Raw genomic sequence first — 19,752 nt, 5'->3', positions numbered from 1 at the left:
CTCCGGTTGCATTTTCGAGGCAGTACGTCTTCATGGGTGTTGCGGCCGATCGAGTGGAAAGCAAGCTACGTCCAGGAGCGCACGTCTTACGGCGTCGTCAACCTGTCGGATCTCCTTCAATATGCCGTCGCATCCAAACCTACGGAAACGAACACAGTCTGCCTTCCAGGGAGCTGTTAACGGTGCCAGACGCATAGACATTACTTGACCCTCTCCTCCATGAGCTTGATTCTGTACTACCATGTCTTCTGGTATCCGGAACACGGCAAAAGTCATATTTATTACGGTGCGGGCTTGCTCACCTGCTTGGTGCACGATGTTGCTCGTACGGGTGGACTGCACCGTAACTCTGCAGATCCTGTATCACCTTTTTCAGAGGAAAGAAGTAGGGTGCCTCGAACATGTTGAAATTCCGTATTGGGGGCACAACTGCATGCATATTGAGTTGAAGAAAACCACAAGGATAGCTGAAACCAAAAATGACTGAGTTTTCCATCAAGCGCCGGGCTGCCATTTTGTGTCGCTTTGAGCTGTGCGGATCGTCAGAGAGACGAATAGAATCGTACACCGGTGGTGTTCGTTCTTGTTCCCCGAGGTCGTGTAGGGGAGTCAATTCGCCTTGGCTTTGAACGGGAGAGGCACCGCAATCTTTCCGGTTTGCAGGCGACATCCAGTTGCTCCACCCGTCTTCGTCGACTACTTTATCAATGAGTTTCGGAACAAAATGCATGACAGACTGCTGCATCCGTTTAAGCAGGGGGAGGTGTGCGCGGCGAAGTTGTTTGATGTCATACATAGTTCCCTTTGGGATGGCAGATAGATGCAGGGCGCCAACCGGGTATGGATGCTTTATGACCAAAAAATCGAAGCATCTATAGACTTCTTCCTCAAGCCTAGAAACGGGGATTTCACGAGCGGCCGCCGCGCAAGCAGCACGCTGCCCAGGCCCTGTCGTGGAACCCAAACTCCGGTCAGAGCCGAGAGCGGCCGCTCGCTCGTCGCGCTTGACCGCCTGATCGCTTGAGACGCAGTATGAACTGCATCCCTGAGTGTGGTTCGGGATGCGTGCCGCCACAAGATCTCGGAACACGTCTCGTCCCACAAGGCGGATGTCTAAATCCGTCAGCGGCAAGTCGCAGTACCCACATCTACGGGCGGGGACTATGTTAGGCCTTGAGCACCTTGGGCATTCTTTCTTGTGGAATCGATTTGTGTAGAACCGTTGGAGTTGCGCTGAATGGTGCATGCATTTCTGCTGGATCCCATGAGAGGACGCATAATTCCACGCGCGTCGGATGGTATTCCCCAGTTCAGGGGGGCGAGGAAGGAGAATCTGATTCGGCAGAAGTCCGAAGACACTTTGGATGCGTGGAGGCATGCTGAAACGTGGGTATACGACACTGTAGCTACCACACCTTGAACCACACAAAGGTGTGTCCACGCCCGCGAGAAGCTGCCAGCATTCAATGGTGAGACGAAACGTCCAAGAACATCACCGCAGGGCTCCAGAACCATTAAGATATTCCGGACATAATATTCGTATTACTGCAGAGTAGCTGTTTCTCAGTGGAAGCGAGCAAATAGATATGGAGCCATCCATCCGGCAGGGTAACACAAGACGTCCGTCCGTGGCACGGTAGAGTCAGTCGCTGGGGCCTCCTTGTTGGCTGGCTCTACCGAAATACTGTTGCGGCCTAGGCGGCCTATTTCATGGTGGTTTTAGACGAAAGAGTCGAACCGAAATTTGGGGGGGACGGGACGTAAACACCATTGGTCCATTCATACTACCGGCGTTTTGTGATGGTCCTCCGCGCATGATACCTTTGAACTTGTTAGCATGCACTCTCATCAGGCTACTTCGACATCACGGGTACCGCTCCTCTCCCCAGTTCTGAAAAAAGCATAGAGTCGGTCGAAGTGAGAGGTCACAGACGAAGAATTAATACCAGATACTATGCTGGAAAAAGCGTGTAGTCCTGTGGAGCACCACGATCGCTCGCGGGCATGCCGTTTGTTGACAAGCTCCTAAGGAAGACTAAGTGGCGTCAGCAGCGATTTGCCGAGCCGTACACATGCTGGTCGCTCTTTCTCAAACCTTAGCCGTGCTACGGCACAATCGAGCCAGTAGAAGAGAAGACATTAAACGTATGATCAAGTGACTCCCACGTAGGTGCATGCATGCACGAGGGGCGCAATAGAGGCGACACTACCAAGTGTGTCTCCAGAGCTTGTGCTTGTGACGCTAGGGCTATATCGCTCGCGTTTTGTACTTTCCGTGTGCCCACTGTCTTCGTCGGTTTGCGAAGGCACAGTCAGTCTTAGTCCGTCTCTGCATATGCTGGTAGCTTTCACGTGAGTCTCACAGGCTAGTCGCCGTCGCCATGTCGCTTTTGCGTCCGGTAGCTTCTGTTCGCCGATCCAGTCAGTGGGGGAAGGGGGGGTGGTCGGAGTTGAGCACAAAAGGGAGACGCACGCAGTGCGCACGGTGCACTTGACGGGGCGGCTGCCGCAGTTGCGAGGCAACAGTTCGACACATGGACTCCAGAAAGTTTTCACGGTATGTGTATATGTAGCGGAGCAGGGGTTCCCCGTGCACAGAAAACACGACGACGGTCTTGTTTGCGCTCTTCCGGAGGCAGGAGGATCCCTCGACTGTTTCCACGCCAAAAGTTCTCTTATTATCCACTTTCGCAGTGCCGAGAAGATACCGACGCAACCAGGGGAATATTAGGGAATCTAATCGGCAGTTCTTTGCTGCAGGAGCTATCCCTTTCTTTTCTTCAGTATTGAATCGTGTCAGCAAAATGAATCGCGGACAGTCGTCGGGGAGTCTGAAGGACTCTATCAGCTTCTTGGAGATCCTCAAGAAGCAAATCGACGCGAATTTGCAGCATCACAAACCGGGCGACTGCCCTCTGACAAAGAAGGACATTCTTGATCTTGGCCAACTGCAGAAAGAAATTGATTTTCAAGAGCACGTACAGTCGGTAGGTCAAGCAACGGCTCAGAATAGCCGGAGTTTTTTCGTTCTATCGTACTCGCGTTGCGGTGAACGCAGGCGGTCCAGATACGCCGTGTGTCTTCGCTCCCCGATTAAACGACTGCTTTGGCAACATTGTTGATCGCGTGACCTGATCTGCCGTACCATTCCCCCGCCCTGCACCTCTTCCCCGTCTGCCTTCCGCCTCTCGCCCCCTGCCGTGCAACAAACTTACCCAGTGCGGAAATGGAGTGTGTATCTGTTTTGGAGGGAGGGCAACACCTCGATGTCGCTGAAGCAACTGTCCGCAGGGAGTGGGACATCAGGCGTCCGCATCGCTTGTGAGCGTTTTGGTTCCTGCTTTGGATCTCAGGTTGGGATCACGTGTGCCCAGCTCTTTCACAACACAGCGCCAGCAATCTTGTATGAGGAAGCGTTGAAGAAAGAGGCAGGTTCCTTGATAGCGAGCACTGGAGCATTGTGCGTCTCATCAGGTGAGCGAATAGAAACAAGTTCATGTTTTATTGTTCATGTGTGGTAGCTTACTAATTCGTCCCACGAAATGGTGTTATCGGCCCGTTCTCTCAGGTCTGAAGACCGGGCGGTCTCCTGCGGATAAGAGGATAGTGGAGGAGCCGTCGTCGAAGGACGATGTCTGGTGGGGGAAGGTTAACATCCCCTTTTGCGAGAAGTCTTATCTCGTGAACCGTGAACGCGCGGTGGACTATCTTAATCTGCAGGTGAGTCGTAATGCCTGATCTGTAGCCGCCTGCATGTCTCAATCGCGTTGACGCTTGCGCGCGACGAGGAGCTCCTTTGCGGAAACCACCAATGCAAGAAAGGCTCTTCGATGTGTATGTTCAGGATCAATTATACGTTGTGGACGCGTTCGCGGGGTGGGACCCTGAGTACCGGATTAAAGTCCGCGTGATAACCACGCGAGCATATCACGCACTATTTATGCAAAACATGCTTGTGATGCCGACGTCTGCGGAGTTGGAGAACTTCAAGCCGGACTTCACTATCTATAACGCTGGTTGTTTCCCAGCCAATCGATACACAGAAGGTGAGGGAGGCAATAGGGAGTCCGACCGGCCGTTGCCGATGAAGATCTCGTCCGATGAGCCGTTACTCAAATAATGGTGAAGTGTGTTCTCGGGCGTGCCAGGTGTTACAAGTCAGACCTCTGTCGCTATGAATCTAGGCGCTGGAGAGATGGTGATTCTTGGAACGCAGTACGCCGGGGAGATGAAAAAAGGCATTCTGACTTTGATGATGTACCTTATGCCAAAGCGGGGTCAGTTGCCCCTTCATTCGTCCTGCAACGTTGGGCCCAAAGGCGACGTCACACTTTTCTTCGGTCTCTCTGGCACTGGAAAAACCACACTGGTAAGGAAGCTGTTCGAACTGGTGCCTAAGCGCAGCTCTGCGAAGTCGATACTCTACAAAAGCAAGGGTGATCATTCATCGTACGGACGGCGGTGTTTGCACAGTCTGCAGACCCGGCGAGGCAATTAATCGGCGACGACGAGCACGTGTGGACGGACAAAGGCGTTTTTAATATCGAGGGTGGTTGCTATGCAAAATGCAAGGACTTGTCGAAGGAGCAAGAGCCTGAAATTTGGGATGCGATCCGGTTTGGCAGCGTACTCGAGAACGTCATCATTGATGGAACGACGCGCGTAGTTGACTTCCGTGACGTTGCAGTCACTGAGAACACTCGATGTGCGTATCCCCTCTCCTATATTCCAAATGCTCTCATTCCTGCTAAAGTCGACACGCATCCGTCCAACATTATTTTGCTGGTAAGCTCCGCTCTGGCCCGTATTTTCTTAGTGAGTTGGGTCATTCGGACTGTATACCATTGTTCCGGCATTGTGGATTATGATTCATTGCAGACCTGCGACGCTTTCGGAGTTCTCCCGCCGCTGTCAAAACTGACCCCGGAGCAAGTCATGTACCATTTTATTAGTGGTTACACCAGCAAGATGGCGGGAACGGAAATCGGCATCCTCGAGCCAACAGCTACCTTTTCTGCGTGCTACGGGGCGCCTTTCTTGGCAATGCATCCTATGGTCTACGCTGAAATGTTGGTAAGTTTTCGAGAATGAGGTGACAGTATTAAGCAGATTAGTGTTTTTTAATTAGATAAAGGGGCCGCAGCGAATGTGGCGGCAGTACAGGCCCTGTATAACGTGCGATGCTGGTGTGTGTTTAGGCCAAGAAGTTGAAAGAGCATAACGCGAACGCGTGGCTGCTGAACACTGGTTGGATTTGCGGTGGCTATGGCATGAGCGAAGGACGGCGCATTCCTCTCAAATACACCCGCCTCATGGTCGATGCAATTCATGATGGCACCGCGCTGCAGACTGAATATAAAGTAAGTTTCGAGTTCATATCGTAGAGGGCGGCAGTAGCCAGTAGCACCGGTAAGGTCGATTCATCCATGGATCTGCGTCAAACTGCTCAATGCGTGGGTGGGACGCGCCATATGTGTCGCTTATGTTTTGTCGCCTATGTTGCAGACGATGCCTGTGTTCAACCTGGCCGTGCCGACTTCGATTAAAGGTGTCCCAAGTGACCTTTTGTCGCCTCAATCATGCTGGACGGACGCGACCAAGCTGGATAAACAGGTTCAGAAACTGGCGTCTCTATTCATCGAGAACTTTAGTAATTACACTGATCGTGCGACTCCGGAGGTTGTTGCTGCTGGTCCTATTCTGTAGACTTTCTGAGCGGTTATTCGTGCGTGTATTCGTTTCCAATTTCAGTCACAAGGATAAACGGGTACAGCCCCCCTGGTTGGTGTACGATGCATGTCGCCTTGCTTCCATGAACTGGCGCCTCCGATTCCGTGGCAGTACATCTCCGGAATCCGTGATTGTGTCTCTTAGAGGAAAGCGATGTATCTGTTTGAGAGCGAACTGGTGCGTCGCTTCTCTTTGAGGATCAGGACCTTTGGACTGTTGGTTCACTGCCAGGTGTCCGAGAGAGAGGAGTGTGCTGATACATGTGCGCGAGTGTTTCTTGAGGTTGAGTGGCTGTTACACGATATTCTCAAGTACGCGAAGATGTACCACTGCGGCTCCAGACAACTCACAATCTCGTCCAGTTTCCGCAGTATTCGAAGTCCCATTTGTAAGGGGATCAGGCGCAGCCCTGGTTTTTGCTGTGACTATCGTGTGTAAACTCTCCATTGGGGGAGGGGGGGGGGGGGGGATAACGCTTTCTCGTACATTTCGTGAGCGCCAGCGTTCCGGACTATGGAATGTTCGTCTGGCAACTTTTGTGGCATTGACACTGTCGCTCTAGTTGGATCATTGAATTTTCCACATATTTTGTGGCACGCAGGCTACATGACTTGATGGATCACCAACAGGGTGTCTGGCCGGCCACAGGGGAAAGCACAAGATTTGTGTCTGCCTGCAAGCGCAATGTCCAAAAAATCGAGCTATGATAAAAGCGGTAGAAGGGCAGCATTTGATAAGACGACGTAGATCTTGTATTCTCTGGCAGTCACGTCACGAGTATGGCGGGCTGGATTAGTCCCTAGCTGCTTCCGTGCTGGATCATCGGGAAGAAAACGCCCCGCGTGGAAATGTCATGGAGCCGTTGTTGGTGCCCAACTTATTTCATCCTTACCTGTGTACCCCCGCAGACGGGTAGAAAAGGCACCCTACGCGGGGGTGAACGAGGGCATCGTCGAGATCTGCTATATGGCACAGGTTTCTTTCAATAAGCACCATTATAAAAATGGCTTCTCTCACTTGACGAAACGTCGGAGTGGCTGACACTGTGGCGGCACGCGGCGCAAACGTGACGGATGTTGGGACGCTTGTCGCAGAAGGAAGATTCATTGGGCTTTCCTCTGTAGCGGCATTACGCATATGTATTGCAGTTCGAGTCGACCTAACGTACGTTCCTTAGGGAAGAACCTACCGATCAATCTGCACGCGCAAATCCTGTCGTTCATGGGAGCCTGAGACATCTCTTACTGTGCCCAGCTAGAGGTGCCGAGTTCATATTGCTTACCATAACAGTCGAGCCGAGCTCAAGGAAGCTAAAAGAAGATAGCCCCTCAATGCTCTCTCTCGCCAGAGAACCGTCCGACGCCAGATTAGATGGCGGATGCCATGGCAAACCGGTACGTGCGTGAGCTGTCGGGCGGGTGGCAGCTCCAACAGAAAGAATTATGGTGCCAAGCGTAACGGCCTTCATTTTAACTTAGATAGTCTCCTTACACAATGCGTTCCAGGACTGCCCCGTTGCCTGTTCTAGGGAAAGTTGTCCGGCGAGGACTTGTTTATATGTCTTGTGGTGTAGGGACAGCTCACCGCTGTTACTATGTGGCATGCATGACCCCCCGTCGAGGCTCGGCATGCAGCTAGTCGCAGCACCTCGGACGCTATAGAAACGCCTAACGAGTCTCTAAAAAATAAACTATTTCCTATTAAACTCCCTTGGTTCGCTTCCATTCGAATTTCGACACAACTTTGTCATCCTGTAGACGCGCAGGAGAATAGTGCCATGCGTCCCGTCTTACGCTATAGAAACGCCTAACGAGTCTCTAAAAAATAAACTATTTCCTATTAAACTCCCTTGGTTCGCTTCCATTCGAATTTCGACACAACTTTGTCATCCTGTAGACGCGCAGGAGAATAGTGCCATGCGTCCCGTCTAGCGCTCCGTATGCACGGAAGTACCTGGAACAGCCTTGCGTCTGTCACGTCTACATTTTGGTAGAAAGTGTAGTGTCGCTTGAGTTTTTGACTGCCGTAAATCGGGAACTCCATGCATCTGTTAAAAGCCCATGGCTGACGCCCTTGCAGCCTCACCACGGCGCATTTCTCATATTGTGCCTGAGACAGAACCACTAATTTTGGTTGACACGTTCAAGAGAGTTCCGGCTGGCTCCTTCGTTTTCTTCCTTTCGCACTTCCATGCCGATCATTACAGTGGACTTTCGAAATCATGGTCGAGAGGTACCGTGTATTGCTCCGTTGTGACCGGTAAGGCTCAGCATCGAGAAAATCGCGCTTGGCGAGTGGGCGATGGAGCTTCTAGGTGGCCTGTAGGAGCAGACGTTCAAAACACTCTGGAGCACCGAAAATGGGTGTTCACCTGCCTCTCCCTTCTGTGTTATCTTCCGTGTGGATGTAGCAAGGCTTCTCATTGCGATTCTCCGTGTAAATAGTGCCCTAGTTCGCGGCCTGGATTTCGACACCGAGTACGAGATTGCCAGTGCGCGCGTCACGCTCCTGGATGCCAATCACTGCCCGGGTACGCCTTCCCGCGCTTCTTGCTGTCATTCCGATGGAGCCTGCACGCAGGCAGTACGCCTGGTTCCTCAAAGGGTCGTGAGGCCTGAAGCGTTCTTCCGTATACGGGGTAGCGTATTCTGCCTTCAGTCCGAGCGGAAGCAAATCTTTCGCTTGTGTGGTTATCCGCGGTGTTCTGCCCGCAGGCGCTGCAATGTTCCTTGTTAAGACGAAGGGGGGGAAAACGTATTTGCACACAGGAGATTTCCGTTACGACCGGAGCATGAGCGATCACCCGGTTCTCCGCAATGGCCTCATTGACGTATTGTTTCTCGACACTACTTACTACAAGCCAGAGTGCGTATTCCGGCCACAAGCAGAAGCGATCCAGAACGCTGTGGTGATTGCCCAGGAGGTAAGCGGCTTTCTTGTTTGGAAGCTGTCCATTTCGTTTGCGTTCATCAAGACAAAAATCAAGGCCGCTACATCGTGTCGTGCCGGTGCCATCTTCTTTCAGGCCTGTAAAGAGAGTGGCGAACACGGAAGAGTTCTATTCCTTGTGGGTTCATATACCATCGGTAAGAAAGTGACAGTTGCCGCGAGAAGTAGGCATGCTGATTGCGTGCAGTTTCTCTGTAAAGCCTCACGGATCGAGGAGCAGCTGCTGTACGCGACAGGATTAGATACCATCCAGGAACGGGATGCTTGATGATTTCTGTATTCAGTCCTGCCTGTTCCATGCTTTCCTTGTACGGCTGGTAGGAAAGGAGAAGGTGGTGGCCGCCCTCTCGAAGGCATTCGGATGGAGAGTGTACGCGAGTGGTCGGCGACGCTGCATCCTTGACTGCCTGCAGTTAGAACAGCTAGTGAGTTACCTATTGCCAGTACATATTATGTGTCCGACACTTTAGTAAACTCTACAGCCATTGTTGTATGGTCTCAGAAGCGCTGTGGCGCTATCCTGAGTAAGAAGCCACAAAGACTTCCTGTATCAATTGTGCGATGCTCTCAGAACAGTGGGAATCTCACCGACGATCCCGCGGATGCGCTAATACACATTGTTCCGATGAACACCATAGGTAAGTGAGTGCGCATACGAACCGTCCTGGCTCTTTCTTTTCATCGGGCGTGATCGTTGCACAGCACGTCGGAGGTGACTCTGGTTGGTCTTCCTGTTTCCAGGCTCTGTCATGCCTTACTTCTGTCCAAACTTTTCGCGGATTCACAAGTACGTTGAGGAGACCGGTCTCAGTAATGCATTCACATCCGTCGTGGGTAAGTGCTGCCGAGGCGTGAAGGCTCTTGTTCACTTGTGCTTCAGCCGCCGACGTGGTTCACCGCAGAACAGTGATCGTACTTGTGTCAACTGCGGATTCTTCCAGGCCTTCTCCCCACAGGGTGGTGTTTCACGAGGAAATGGAACAGAGAGCGGTCCAGCATGTAAGTCACATACGAAAGATCCACCGCCTTTGATCTTGCAACCGAAAAACTGTACATGAACCCTTGATCTATGTTTTTCGTTTATATGTTTCCTTTTGGCTTTAGGAATTCGGGATCTACCACTGTCCATCTTCTTGAGTACAGCGAGCATTCGAGTTACACCGAACTCAGGGAATTTATAAGCCTAATAAGACCTCGACAAGTGGTAGGTCTGGGAACACCTACGCCAGTCGAGACTAGCGACTGACGAGCACGGCCAACGGTGCTCTGATGTTGGTCTGGAGCTATGAATCTTAATCTCCCCCCCCCCGCCCCCCACCGTTTGAGCCCCAGGGAGGTAATCTAGCGGTTCGTTGATTGCCTCTGGCGGCGATGCGGCTGCTTGCCGAACCGCAGAGCCAGGAAGGTTCTGTATGCGTTCACTTCTGTGTTTTCTGTGAGAGCCGCAGATTCCGACGGTGTATGCAGACCAAAAGGAGTTCGACGCACTGCTGCATGATATGCAGCCCGTGTTGGTAGGTTCATTTCGACAGTGCCTCAGTCGTCGGCACACACCGCTAAGTCACGTAGCAATTATGTAGCAGGATATTGAAATCCGACACCTGTAGCTGTTTTAAGCTACGTATCTCCTTTCTCCGCTACCATAGGTATTCTTCGTCCAGGTACCTGTTTAGTAAACGGTTGTTTGCGAAGATACCACGTTTTTTCTGATGTAACTACGTTGGAGAAGGCACACCACTGCGCCTCTCCCCAACGCCGTCTATCCGGCCGACAAACACAGTACACAGCATCCAGTGCTGGAGCGGTGCGTTGTGGTTTTGCAGTTGGCGGGAGAGTCTTCGATGGAAGCTCGCGCTTCTCGAACGCGTCAGACAAGGAAACTCCGTAAACGAGTATCAGGTGACAAGAGCCAGATGAAAATTACCAGCTTCTTTGCGACCGCCGTCTCCATACGTTCGACGGGAAACGTCTCACAAGCCGATCCGCTGACCGTGACAAACCGTAACAAAAAAACGCCCTCTGGCAAAAGTCAACCACAGGTTATCGAACTGTCGGATTGATTATGCCTTCTGTACAGGCAACTGCTTCGCTGTTTCCAGCCGCCTGAAGCTTACTGGGTGATGTGCTTCGCTTTTGTACAGCTGCGGTGTGTGTTAAGTTGCAAGCGCATCCCATCTTCTGAAAACATTTTTCCTGCTACATAAATGTTTGTTACATTGTGTGTTTCGTCTTGCAAAGAAACTTTCGATGTTGAGAAAATGTGCGCCAGATGCAGATGGGACACAGAGAAAATAACTAAATTGAGTGATGCCGAGCTGGTATCGAGCACAAGCATGACGCTAGGCTCTATCAGCAAGTTCTGTTTTTATGTGGGTCAAACACCCATTTTCAATTCCCGCGGATTTTCGCGCAGTCTCACGGTTGGCATACTACGGCACGAACGGGACAGAAAGTGGAGCAGGACGGGAGTGTGGCTGGCACGATCCTATCATAGAAGGCGAGAACGGTGGTAATCCGCGACTCCGGTACAGAAATTCAATGACGCCGCCGCAGGTTCTATGACGAGCAGCAGCCGCGCCTGCTCTGTCGTATTTGACTTTCGGTTCTCTCCTCATCCAGCTGCAGCCAACAACGCATTTCGCATAGCTAGTTTATAAATGCGTAACACGCAAATGCCACACCGACGGGGTCAGAGGCTATGCTACATGGGATGTGAACATTCTGGCGGCTGCGCGTCTTAAGTGCAATCTCACGCGGAAATAGGGTAGCGCAAGGCCGGCGGGACAAACGGATGGGCGAATCTGCGACTGTGCCCGAAGCGATGCGTGCACTCCCAGCAAGACCATTCGGCAATACTAATAAATAATCTCGCCAACACTGGTATGGCTCAGGTCAGACGTAGTTCCCGCATACACGAAACGAGCATCACACGACTCTCTCTCGGAAACTGTACCAAGCGCGCTGACGGACACTACTGAACAGCGGATCTTGGTCGTCCTATAAAATGAGCTTCCTATGCTTCATCTTACGTGGATTTTCTGTCCGCGCCCTGGTTGGGCGGCAGCCTGAGGGTTGTCCTCGATTTGTTTTTTCTGCCGCAGAAGGTAAATCTCTGGACAGCAGGAGAGGTGACAAGCATCATCACACGGAATAAAATTGGCACCGCTGACCGTTAGACCTCCTCTGCTCCACAGAGTGCTCTCGGTCAAGTTTGCTACTTTTAAAATGCATCACTGCGTGCCGTATCGTTTTTGCTCATATCTCATGGCCTCCGATACCCTCCCTCTAGGGAGGCTCGCAGAAACACCACTGCGTGCTCATGGGTGGAACATGTGCGAACCGAATGAGGATGGTGTTTCTTGTATGACGAACGACGCATTCAAACTACACGGGCGTACGTCAGCATAGCTCAATCCGCCCCCCATACCCGCCAAAATCTGGTGGAACGCTTGCTCGACGTTTGTGGCGTCCAACGCGGAGGTCTCAATGAAGGCCAGGTGCTCTCTGTTTGCAAATTTTGTCGCTTCTTCGACGGAAACCGCGCGGAGATGCTTCAGATCACTCTTGTTTCCCACGAGGAGGATGACAATGTTCGGATCAGCATGGTCGCGGAGTTCTTTTAGCCATCGCTCCACCTGTTCGCACAATAGGACATGGGATCATACAGAATCTTCCCCATCCTCGAGGGCACAGCTTAACGCCGCACTGCTTCGTACTGATCCCGGCGCCGCGGTGGTCCCAGATATATATTTTTACGGGTGTCGGGATGCTCGCCTTACATTCTCGAATGACTGCCGCTTCGTAATGTCGTAGACCAGCAACGCTCCAACAGCTCCCCTGTAGTACGCCGAAGTAATGGCTCGATACCTCTCTTGTCCCGCTGTATTCAAAATAGAAAACAGAAAATGCAGACACCTCCTTCCACGTCATCAGGGAGAAGTAAAGAGTCAATGAGCATCGCAGTATTGAGCCCCCATAATTCTGTCGAAAGTGCACCGGTAGTTCACATGATGCGCGGTTTTATCCAGCTATGTGGTGGTCTGGCAGCAGCTTCATGGATCAGCGTACATACACACGGAGGTACGTCCAGGCACAGAGTCCGGTCCCCGAAGGGCAACAATGGAGTGCTGCATCAACAGGATCAACGGCTGTATCGTGACTGTGCATAACATACTCCCTTACCATCTCTTTCCCCGTTTCGTGAAAAAAAACTAAGAGAATATCAACATAACCCCCGAGAGCTCCGTCCGGGGCTCTACAAGCACCAGGGCATGTCCTCCGAACGCACTTCGCCAGTCAATAGCTGACGCAACCCCAAGTGAAAGAATGATCCATACGGTAGACAGGTACTTACCTGTGTCCCAGATCTGAGCCTTGATCACTTTGCCCTCATCCAAATACACACTTTTTGTCGCAAACTCAACGCCGATGGTTGATTTGCTCTCCAGGTTGAATTCATCTCGAGTGAATCTGCCACCGCACATACAACAAACGTCAAAAACGTGATACAAACGAAGAAGAATGAACCGCTGATACTCCCTTCTCCCGTCGCTCTGGTCAGAGCAGGGCTCGGATGCGTAGGGCATCGTAGTTCCCCACAGACTCTGTTTAGTGAGTTACCCCTTCTCAGCATCCGAGCTATAGCTTTAGTGCAAGTATCTATCCCTTCGTCCGTTCAGTAAAAGGGTTCTGCCTTTGGGCATTCCCCGAGGGCTCTGTGCCTTTGCCATTCCCGTTTTCCGTGCCAACGAGCAGAGCTAAAAAACTGACACTACATGAGGGGGCTTATGTGCCTGGATAGCTCTGACCGGTCACTCCTCCTCGAAAGAAACTGCAACGGGGCCTACCGAGAAAGCATATTGGATTTACCAACGCCGCTATCTCCGATCAGTACAACTGCACGCATGCAGGCACATCATTCACACGCAGAAGACATCGCCTCCTTCCTCCCCGCCTGAGATCAGTGTAGTGGGAACGGACCGCATCACCGTGTACTGGATCCTTCAAATAGGGGGGCGTCTGGAACCATATATCCTACAACACGCTTAGTACGTGAAAAGGTCATGCTCAGGATGCTTCGTTCTTAGTCAATAGGGCCAACCAGGAGACGAAAGAACGAGGTGCATATTGCTGGAGGATCGGTTGACCTGTGAAAACATATTGCTGGACGACCGGTTGACCTGTGAATGCATCAGCTGGTGTTTTGTTGGGATACAAATTCATCACGTCAAAGCACTGTGTGGCCTTCAGTCCTCAAGGTGCCTACTACTGCCAATCCCCGTAATTCACACCCAGATCATGACTGTCTGGCTTTTACCAACGCTTGCACACACCAGATGTAATGATAGTGATAAGAATGACAATACATTGCACATGGTCAAGCCGATGCTTCCTTGAGCCTGTTACGCGTAAACAGGAATAGCACAGAGCAGGTGTTTTCCTGCAAACAGTGCTTGGGGCCAAACAGAAAGTCCTTCGGCCCTTAAGCAACGAAGAACGTACTTTTATACAGATAATCGTAGTATTCATCTTTTGCCGCCATGTTGCCAAATGCTGAGAGAAAGAGCTTTTCACAGGAGTATGTTGTAAAAGCTGCCACATACGCGGCCCGTGCAAACCGCAGAGATGGTGCTCCCTCAGCTGTGCGTTCGAAGGTTCCAGCGGGTTGGTAATATCACACCGTATAGTCTGGTGAAGTACGAGGGGTCGGGACACCTATTTTCCAGACACTTCAAGTTGAGCGGGAGACGACCGACGCGTGCACTGCCCGAGGGAGACTTTGAAGGTAGACGAGACAAGGTGTTCTCCAGATGCCAAGAGGAATGAAGGCTCACGCAAAGGAATATGCTTCTGAAGAAAGTGAAGTTCCACGGGAAAGTATCATAACCCACATTCAACAATTTCGCTTTCGTAGCGATTTGCTGACGTTATCGTTGTCCCGACACACACAGCGTCCAGCATGCGGCAGTCTTATTATTTCCCATACGAGATCCAGTAAAGAAGAGCAGCTTGAAACGGGGTGTTCTCCGTAACTGGGAAGCCAGTGGCAGAAAAAAAGACTACTGTGAAATCAAAAAACGGGCATCCCCCATCCAGTCCGTTGGGCCACATGTCAACTTTGAAGGGCCTCCGCTGGCCCTGGGTACGGATTCCTTTTCTTCACACCGAAAATGAACGCGGATAAGATTGGAAGCCCTTTCGAAAACTCGAGCGGTGGGCACTAAGACGCAACAGGCAAACTGCGGGTTGAAGATGCAGATTTCTCCAGGGCGGCGCTTGACGAGTGGACGGGAGAAACTCCGGCACAGTGTTTTAGGGGACCGTAAGTACATGTAAATACAGAGAAAAGGGGGGAGTGGTGGAGATAGAAAAAAAAGCAGATGGTGCGCGTCTCGTGTAGTGACGTCTTCCTGGCGAAATCGTGCCCGACACGCAGAAAATGTGTCGCTTGCACAGAAATTTGCTAGGACAGAAAGACTTCCCGCCAGCACTGCCGTCAAAAAACCCGGAACACCCGAAGAAAAGAGAGCCTGCTCACTGAGGAACTCCACTCGGAAACGCCGGTGAAAAGAAACAAGAGCAAAGGCGAAAGTCTGTCCAGCAGCGAAAAATTATTTACGCTTGCTGCTCACAACGTCAATGCGTTGTCAACAGTCTGACAAAAGCGGTCCTCGCATTCTCAAGAAACAGAAGGTTTTTCTCGCGCGCTTCTTCCGCACGCGCGCGCCAACAGCGTCGTGTGTCTCGCTAGGACGTCACTCGACACAGCCCTGATCACGTATTTCAGTAAACATGCTCGTATGTGGTATCTGCGTGATGGTCTTATAATGTTTGTTGACATTGTAGTTGTCTGTGTCTGTTCTGTCATTCTACAGCTTCCGTGCCTAAAATGCGGCCGCATTCCGCTGCGCGCGCCACTTTCCGCAAAAGCGACGAATCTGGGAGCTCTGTGACCCTTTCCGGTAGACAGCAGGTCTAGTGGAACGAGATAAAATTGTTCTCTCTATTCTTGCCGCCTTCCCCTGAGGTCTTCACTACGACCTAGGAACGCCGCACAGAGGTAACGCTTCTGATGACGGGCGGACGGCTGGCTATATTGTTCTCTTTGCCGACAACGCGTGCCCACGCAACAGAGGTCGGTGTACTCTGTTCGATACACTTCGACATTTACCTTTAGTAAGTGTCGACACCTCTGCCCGGGCGCTCTAAATGAAAGGTGCCAAGTGTGGCGAGGATAGTCACTCGATTGTGATTGCCTCACCGACTCTTATAAAGCAGGCTCCCTATCCCGAGGAGGACGGTTTGACACAGTCCAACAAACAAATGATTTATAGCATTCTCGGGAAAAGGTTATGGGTATTTGATGTCATAGGTGCCATTGCTCACTTCAGTATTTTCAAAAGTAAGAGAAAATAACCCGCTGCTACATAGAACGCTGGCCTCGTGATGGCGGTGGTGCGGTACCATGGACCGGGAAAGCATTAAGCAACTTTCCCGTTAATGCAAATAGTTTGGAGGTTCAGCGCACGAAAGGCCTGCGAGGGCAATGAGCCTCGCACACAGCTGAGCATGGAAAACGAGAGAGATAAGAATGGCAGCAAAGGAATGCTGCCGATACAGAGTGGGAAGTAGTCTGACTAGCACACCGATGAGGCTGAGCTCTCTGTGCGGTAAGCCTACTGCAACAAAGCTCTTCACATGGCGTGAGCCTTCGACTTCGGGCGGCAGGTGACATGACGTGTCGCGGGAAAGGCCAATCTTCTGCAGCAAACGTGCACCCTTCATTCCCCACTAACAGCTCGTCCTGATATAAACTTTTTCCGCGCCGCCGGTCGGGGGCATCCATTGTGGGTATCATCATGGCACACAGGGGGATCAGGCTGCGAAAGGGTGACGACCCCTGTTTCCCCCACGTATCTGAAGGCAAAATTGCAACAGCGGTTGGAGAACTGTACATGAGAATTAACGAAGTGTAACCTGGGTGTTTCAGTCTACGCGGCACGCACACTCCAACATAGTGTTGGAAAATAATCGCATGGCCCTTGCCATTCGATAGCACGGCTATACACGCTGGAAGGGATCTGGCGTACGGGACGGCTTGTGTAACCCGGAACAACTCTTCTGACACGTATGGACAGCAGCTGACGGCACCATGAAGGGCATTGTGACCTAACCGACGAAGAGGTCGCCTCGTGCTTCTATCTATCCTTGAAGCACGGTGCCCGGAAAAAGGGTTCATGCTTGTACTACACCGGCAGCCCAACGGAGGAGGCGAGGTTACAAATAGCGACCACTGCTTCCACATTTCTGTCAGCAACTGAGAATCTGAACGAAACAGCTGCGCGATTTGTGGACTAGAAAGGCGGCACGCCCTTCTCACCGAGACGTGCGCAGTCCAGCGTCAAAGAGCAAGAGGATGAGAACTATGTGATCACCATGCTTGGTGCAGCTCATGAGGCTCATAGCTTGCGCTGGCTTCACGCCCGAGACGCAGCACGTGAACAGGTTCAAGCCCTGCTTCGCCAATGCTGCAACAAATCCTCTTCTTCCTATGGAATCGTGAAACGTTACCAAAAATTACATCCGTATTCGCTTCAGTCTCCACTGAGGAGCTTACCTGGTGCGGCTCCTACAAACGTGGGAAAGACGTCGGGTGTCCCGTATCAGCTGGGTGCTCAAGCGTACCCTGACTAACGGACCAGGTACGCGCCTCTTAAGGGCAAACGAGTTTACGGTTCCAAGGTACCACCACAACTTGGAATGGTACCCCATGCTTCCACCACTGGCGCCTAACCCTGTGGAACTAGTTGACTAACAAAGACGTCGTTGATGAGGCAAACCACAAATGCTGCGCCTGCCACCTGCAAGTGAGTCTGAATCTTTCGTCAAGCACAAAATGTTTTTCCCACCAGCATGGGTTGAGTTTGTTCGCTATGCAGTTTTGAATGACCAGCGCACATGGGCACCACTTGCGCACATCACGCGTTGAGTGCAAGCACTCCGGCACGGGCAGGGCCCCTAGGCACAAAAACGGGACACAGTGCCACACGGTTCGGTTCGTTGAAAAACTCTGCATCGCGGGGGTGGTCAAAACAATAACTCGACATATCACATAACCACAGGAGCGTCATCTTCTCGATGTTCTCGAGCTCCAACTTCCCGATGGATAGCTGCAAGTGCATTTAAGCACTGTCCTTCTCCGACATGTAGTGAGCCAACTCAACAAGCCGGTTGGAGTAGCCCCATTCGTTGTCGTACCACGAAACAAGCTTAACGAAGGTGTCGTTGAGCATGATGCCGGCGTTGACGTCGAAGGTAGACGAGTACTTGCAGTGGATGAAGTCAGAGGAGACGACTTCTTCGTCGGTGTAGCTCACAATGCCCTTCATGGGACCGTCTGCTGCCTCCTTGACAGCGGCGACGATCTCCTCGTACTTGGCGGGCTTTGCCAGCTTGCAAGTGAGATCAACAACAGAAACATCGGTAACGGGGACACGGAAGGCCATGCCTGTGAGCTTTCCGTTGAGAGACGGGATAACCTTGCCGACGGCCTTCGCTGCACCAGTGGAAGCAGGGATAATGTTGACGCCCGCAGCGCGGCCTGCACGCCAGTCCTTGCCTCCCTTGGAAGGACCATCGACAGTGAGCTGGTTGGCAGTCATGGCATGAATAGTGGTCATGAGACCTTCAACAATGCCGAACTTGTCGTGGACGATCTTGGCAAGAGGAGCCAAGCAGTTCGTCGTGCAGGAAGCGTTAGACACGATGATGTCAGTGGACTTGTACTGGTCCTGGTTCACGCCCATGACGAACATCGGGGTGTCGTCCTTTGGAGGGGCGGACATGATGACCTTCTTGGCTCCGCTATTCAAGTGAGCCTGCGCTTTCTCCTTCGTCAGGAAAATGCCAGTGGATTCGCAGACGTAGTGGACGCCGGCCTGTCCCCAAGGGATGGCAGTCGGCTCCTTCACGTTGAAGACGGTGACGGCCTTGCCGCCAACAACCAGCTTGCCGTCCTTGTGGCTCACTTCCGCGGGGTAGTGACCGTGAACGGAGTCGTACTTCAGGAGGTAGACCATGTAGTCAAGAGACATGAACGGGTCGTTGATAGCAACAACTTCCTGGAAAAAAAAACATGGCACACACAGATATCCGCTGGCGGATGCAAAAGGAGTGCGGCTCTTGCTCCAAGACGAGATTGGGAGGAGCGCTCCCGTGCGCGTGACCACACTCAAAATGCGCACAACCACATTCTGTCCCCGTCAAGCGACGTGCGCTCCTGGTGTGTCCTTATCCCTTTCGAAATTGACAATCCACTCCGGAATATGGGAGTATATATCGCAGTCTTCCTACCGTTCCGCACCACTGCGGTTCCTCGTTCTAAATTGGCAAACTGAAGTGCACCTCGTCAGCACACGAACACTAACGCGACTGATAGGAATACTTACCACGCCGCTGTGCTCCATTGCCGCGCGGAACACCAGGCGACCAATACGGCCGAAGCCATTGATGCCCAACTTGCACACCATCTTGTCGAATGTTACGGAGCGTTGAAAGAAAGAGCAGAGAAGGTCGCCAGGTTATGGAATGATTACTACTACCAGTGCACATCGGTCCAGCGTGACCCCCGGCGGACGGATCCGCTGGCACGAGAGCGTGAGAGACGCACACCTCACCTCGTCGGTCGCTCCGCCTGCAGGCAATCACGCGGTTGCGTCCGGCGTCCCGCTCGCTTGGTGCATTTCCGGCGCACCCTCTGCGGAGCATGTGCTTCCCCGGACCGCATCGCGAACTAACACCCGCCGCCCAGCTGTGGGGTCGTCGTATATTAGAAGAAAGCAGACCCATCTGGTGGACTAGAGGCAGGTCCCCTGGTTCGTTTATGGGAGAGGGTGCAGTTGTGGAAAAAAAATAAATTAGCTCGCTGACTGCAACGCAGCAGAGGCTGTGCTATGACACGCTTCGACCCGGTGGTATCCCAGCATGCCGGCGACTATGCGCAGAGCGGATGCTCCACCGAAACGTCCGCCACGCGTAAAAAGCGTGTCTTGACAGCTGTCTGGTGAATGCCCA

At 52.1% G+C, this 19,752-nt stretch overlaps 4 protein-coding genes across 4 annotated transcripts; 2 read left to right on the top strand and 2 right to left on the bottom strand.

The window, feature by feature from the left end:
• Positions 1-2,804: 2,804 nt before the first annotated feature.
• On the top strand, positions 2,805-5,706 carry BESB_020390 (PEP-carboxykinase I; the record flags this gene model as incomplete). Its single annotated transcript, XM_029360748.1, has 9 exons — positions 2,805-2,987; positions 3,354-3,474; positions 3,569-3,720; positions 3,845-4,046; positions 4,149-4,369; positions 4,474-4,785; positions 4,879-5,073; positions 5,199-5,360; positions 5,506-5,706. The coding sequence occupies 9 exons, from the start codon at positions 2,805-2,807 to the stop codon at positions 5,704-5,706; spliced, it is 1,749 nt and encodes a 582-aa protein (XP_029216107.1).
• Positions 5,707-7,790: 2,084 nt separating this feature from the next.
• BESB_020380 (DNA repair metallo-beta-lactamase) lies at positions 7,791-9,860 on the top strand (the record flags this gene model as incomplete). The annotated part of the gene is made up of 7 exons (XM_029360747.1): positions 7,791-7,989; positions 8,141-8,260; positions 8,445-8,653; positions 8,756-8,816; positions 9,001-9,104; positions 9,251-9,317; positions 9,784-9,860. The coding sequence occupies 7 exons, from the start codon at positions 7,791-7,793 to the stop codon at positions 9,858-9,860; spliced, it is 837 nt and encodes a 278-aa protein (XP_029216106.1).
• A 1,375-nt stretch (positions 9,861-11,235) lies between these two features.
• Positions 11,236-14,221, bottom strand: BESB_020370 (Ras-related protein Rab11; the record flags this gene model as incomplete). Its single annotated transcript, XM_029360746.1, has 7 exons — positions 11,236-11,298; positions 11,709-11,791; positions 12,107-12,314; positions 12,459-12,559; positions 13,034-13,149; positions 13,527-13,575; positions 14,182-14,221. The coding sequence occupies 7 exons, from the start codon at positions 14,219-14,221 to the stop codon at positions 11,236-11,238; spliced, it is 660 nt and encodes a 219-aa protein (XP_029216105.1).
• A 3,640-nt stretch (positions 14,222-17,861) lies between these two features.
• BESB_020360 (glyceraldehyde-3-phosphate dehydrogenase GAPDH1) lies at positions 17,862-19,208 on the bottom strand (the record flags this gene model as incomplete). The annotated part of the gene is made up of 2 exons (XM_029360745.1): positions 17,862-18,800; positions 19,128-19,208. The coding sequence occupies 2 exons, from the start codon at positions 19,206-19,208 to the stop codon at positions 17,862-17,864; spliced, it is 1,020 nt and encodes a 339-aa protein (XP_029216104.1).
• Positions 19,209-19,752: the final 544 nt, after the last annotated feature.

Source organism: Besnoitia besnoiti, chromosome XI (assembly GCF_002563875.1).
Source record: "Besnoitia besnoiti strain Bb-Ger1 chromosome XI, whole genome shotgun sequence".
Classification (NCBI taxonomy): Eukaryota; Apicomplexa; class Conoidasida; order Eucoccidiorida; family Sarcocystidae; genus Besnoitia; species Besnoitia besnoiti.
The sequence above is the reverse complement of the archived record's forward strand: the minus strand, read 5'-3'. Positions and strand labels throughout refer to the sequence as shown.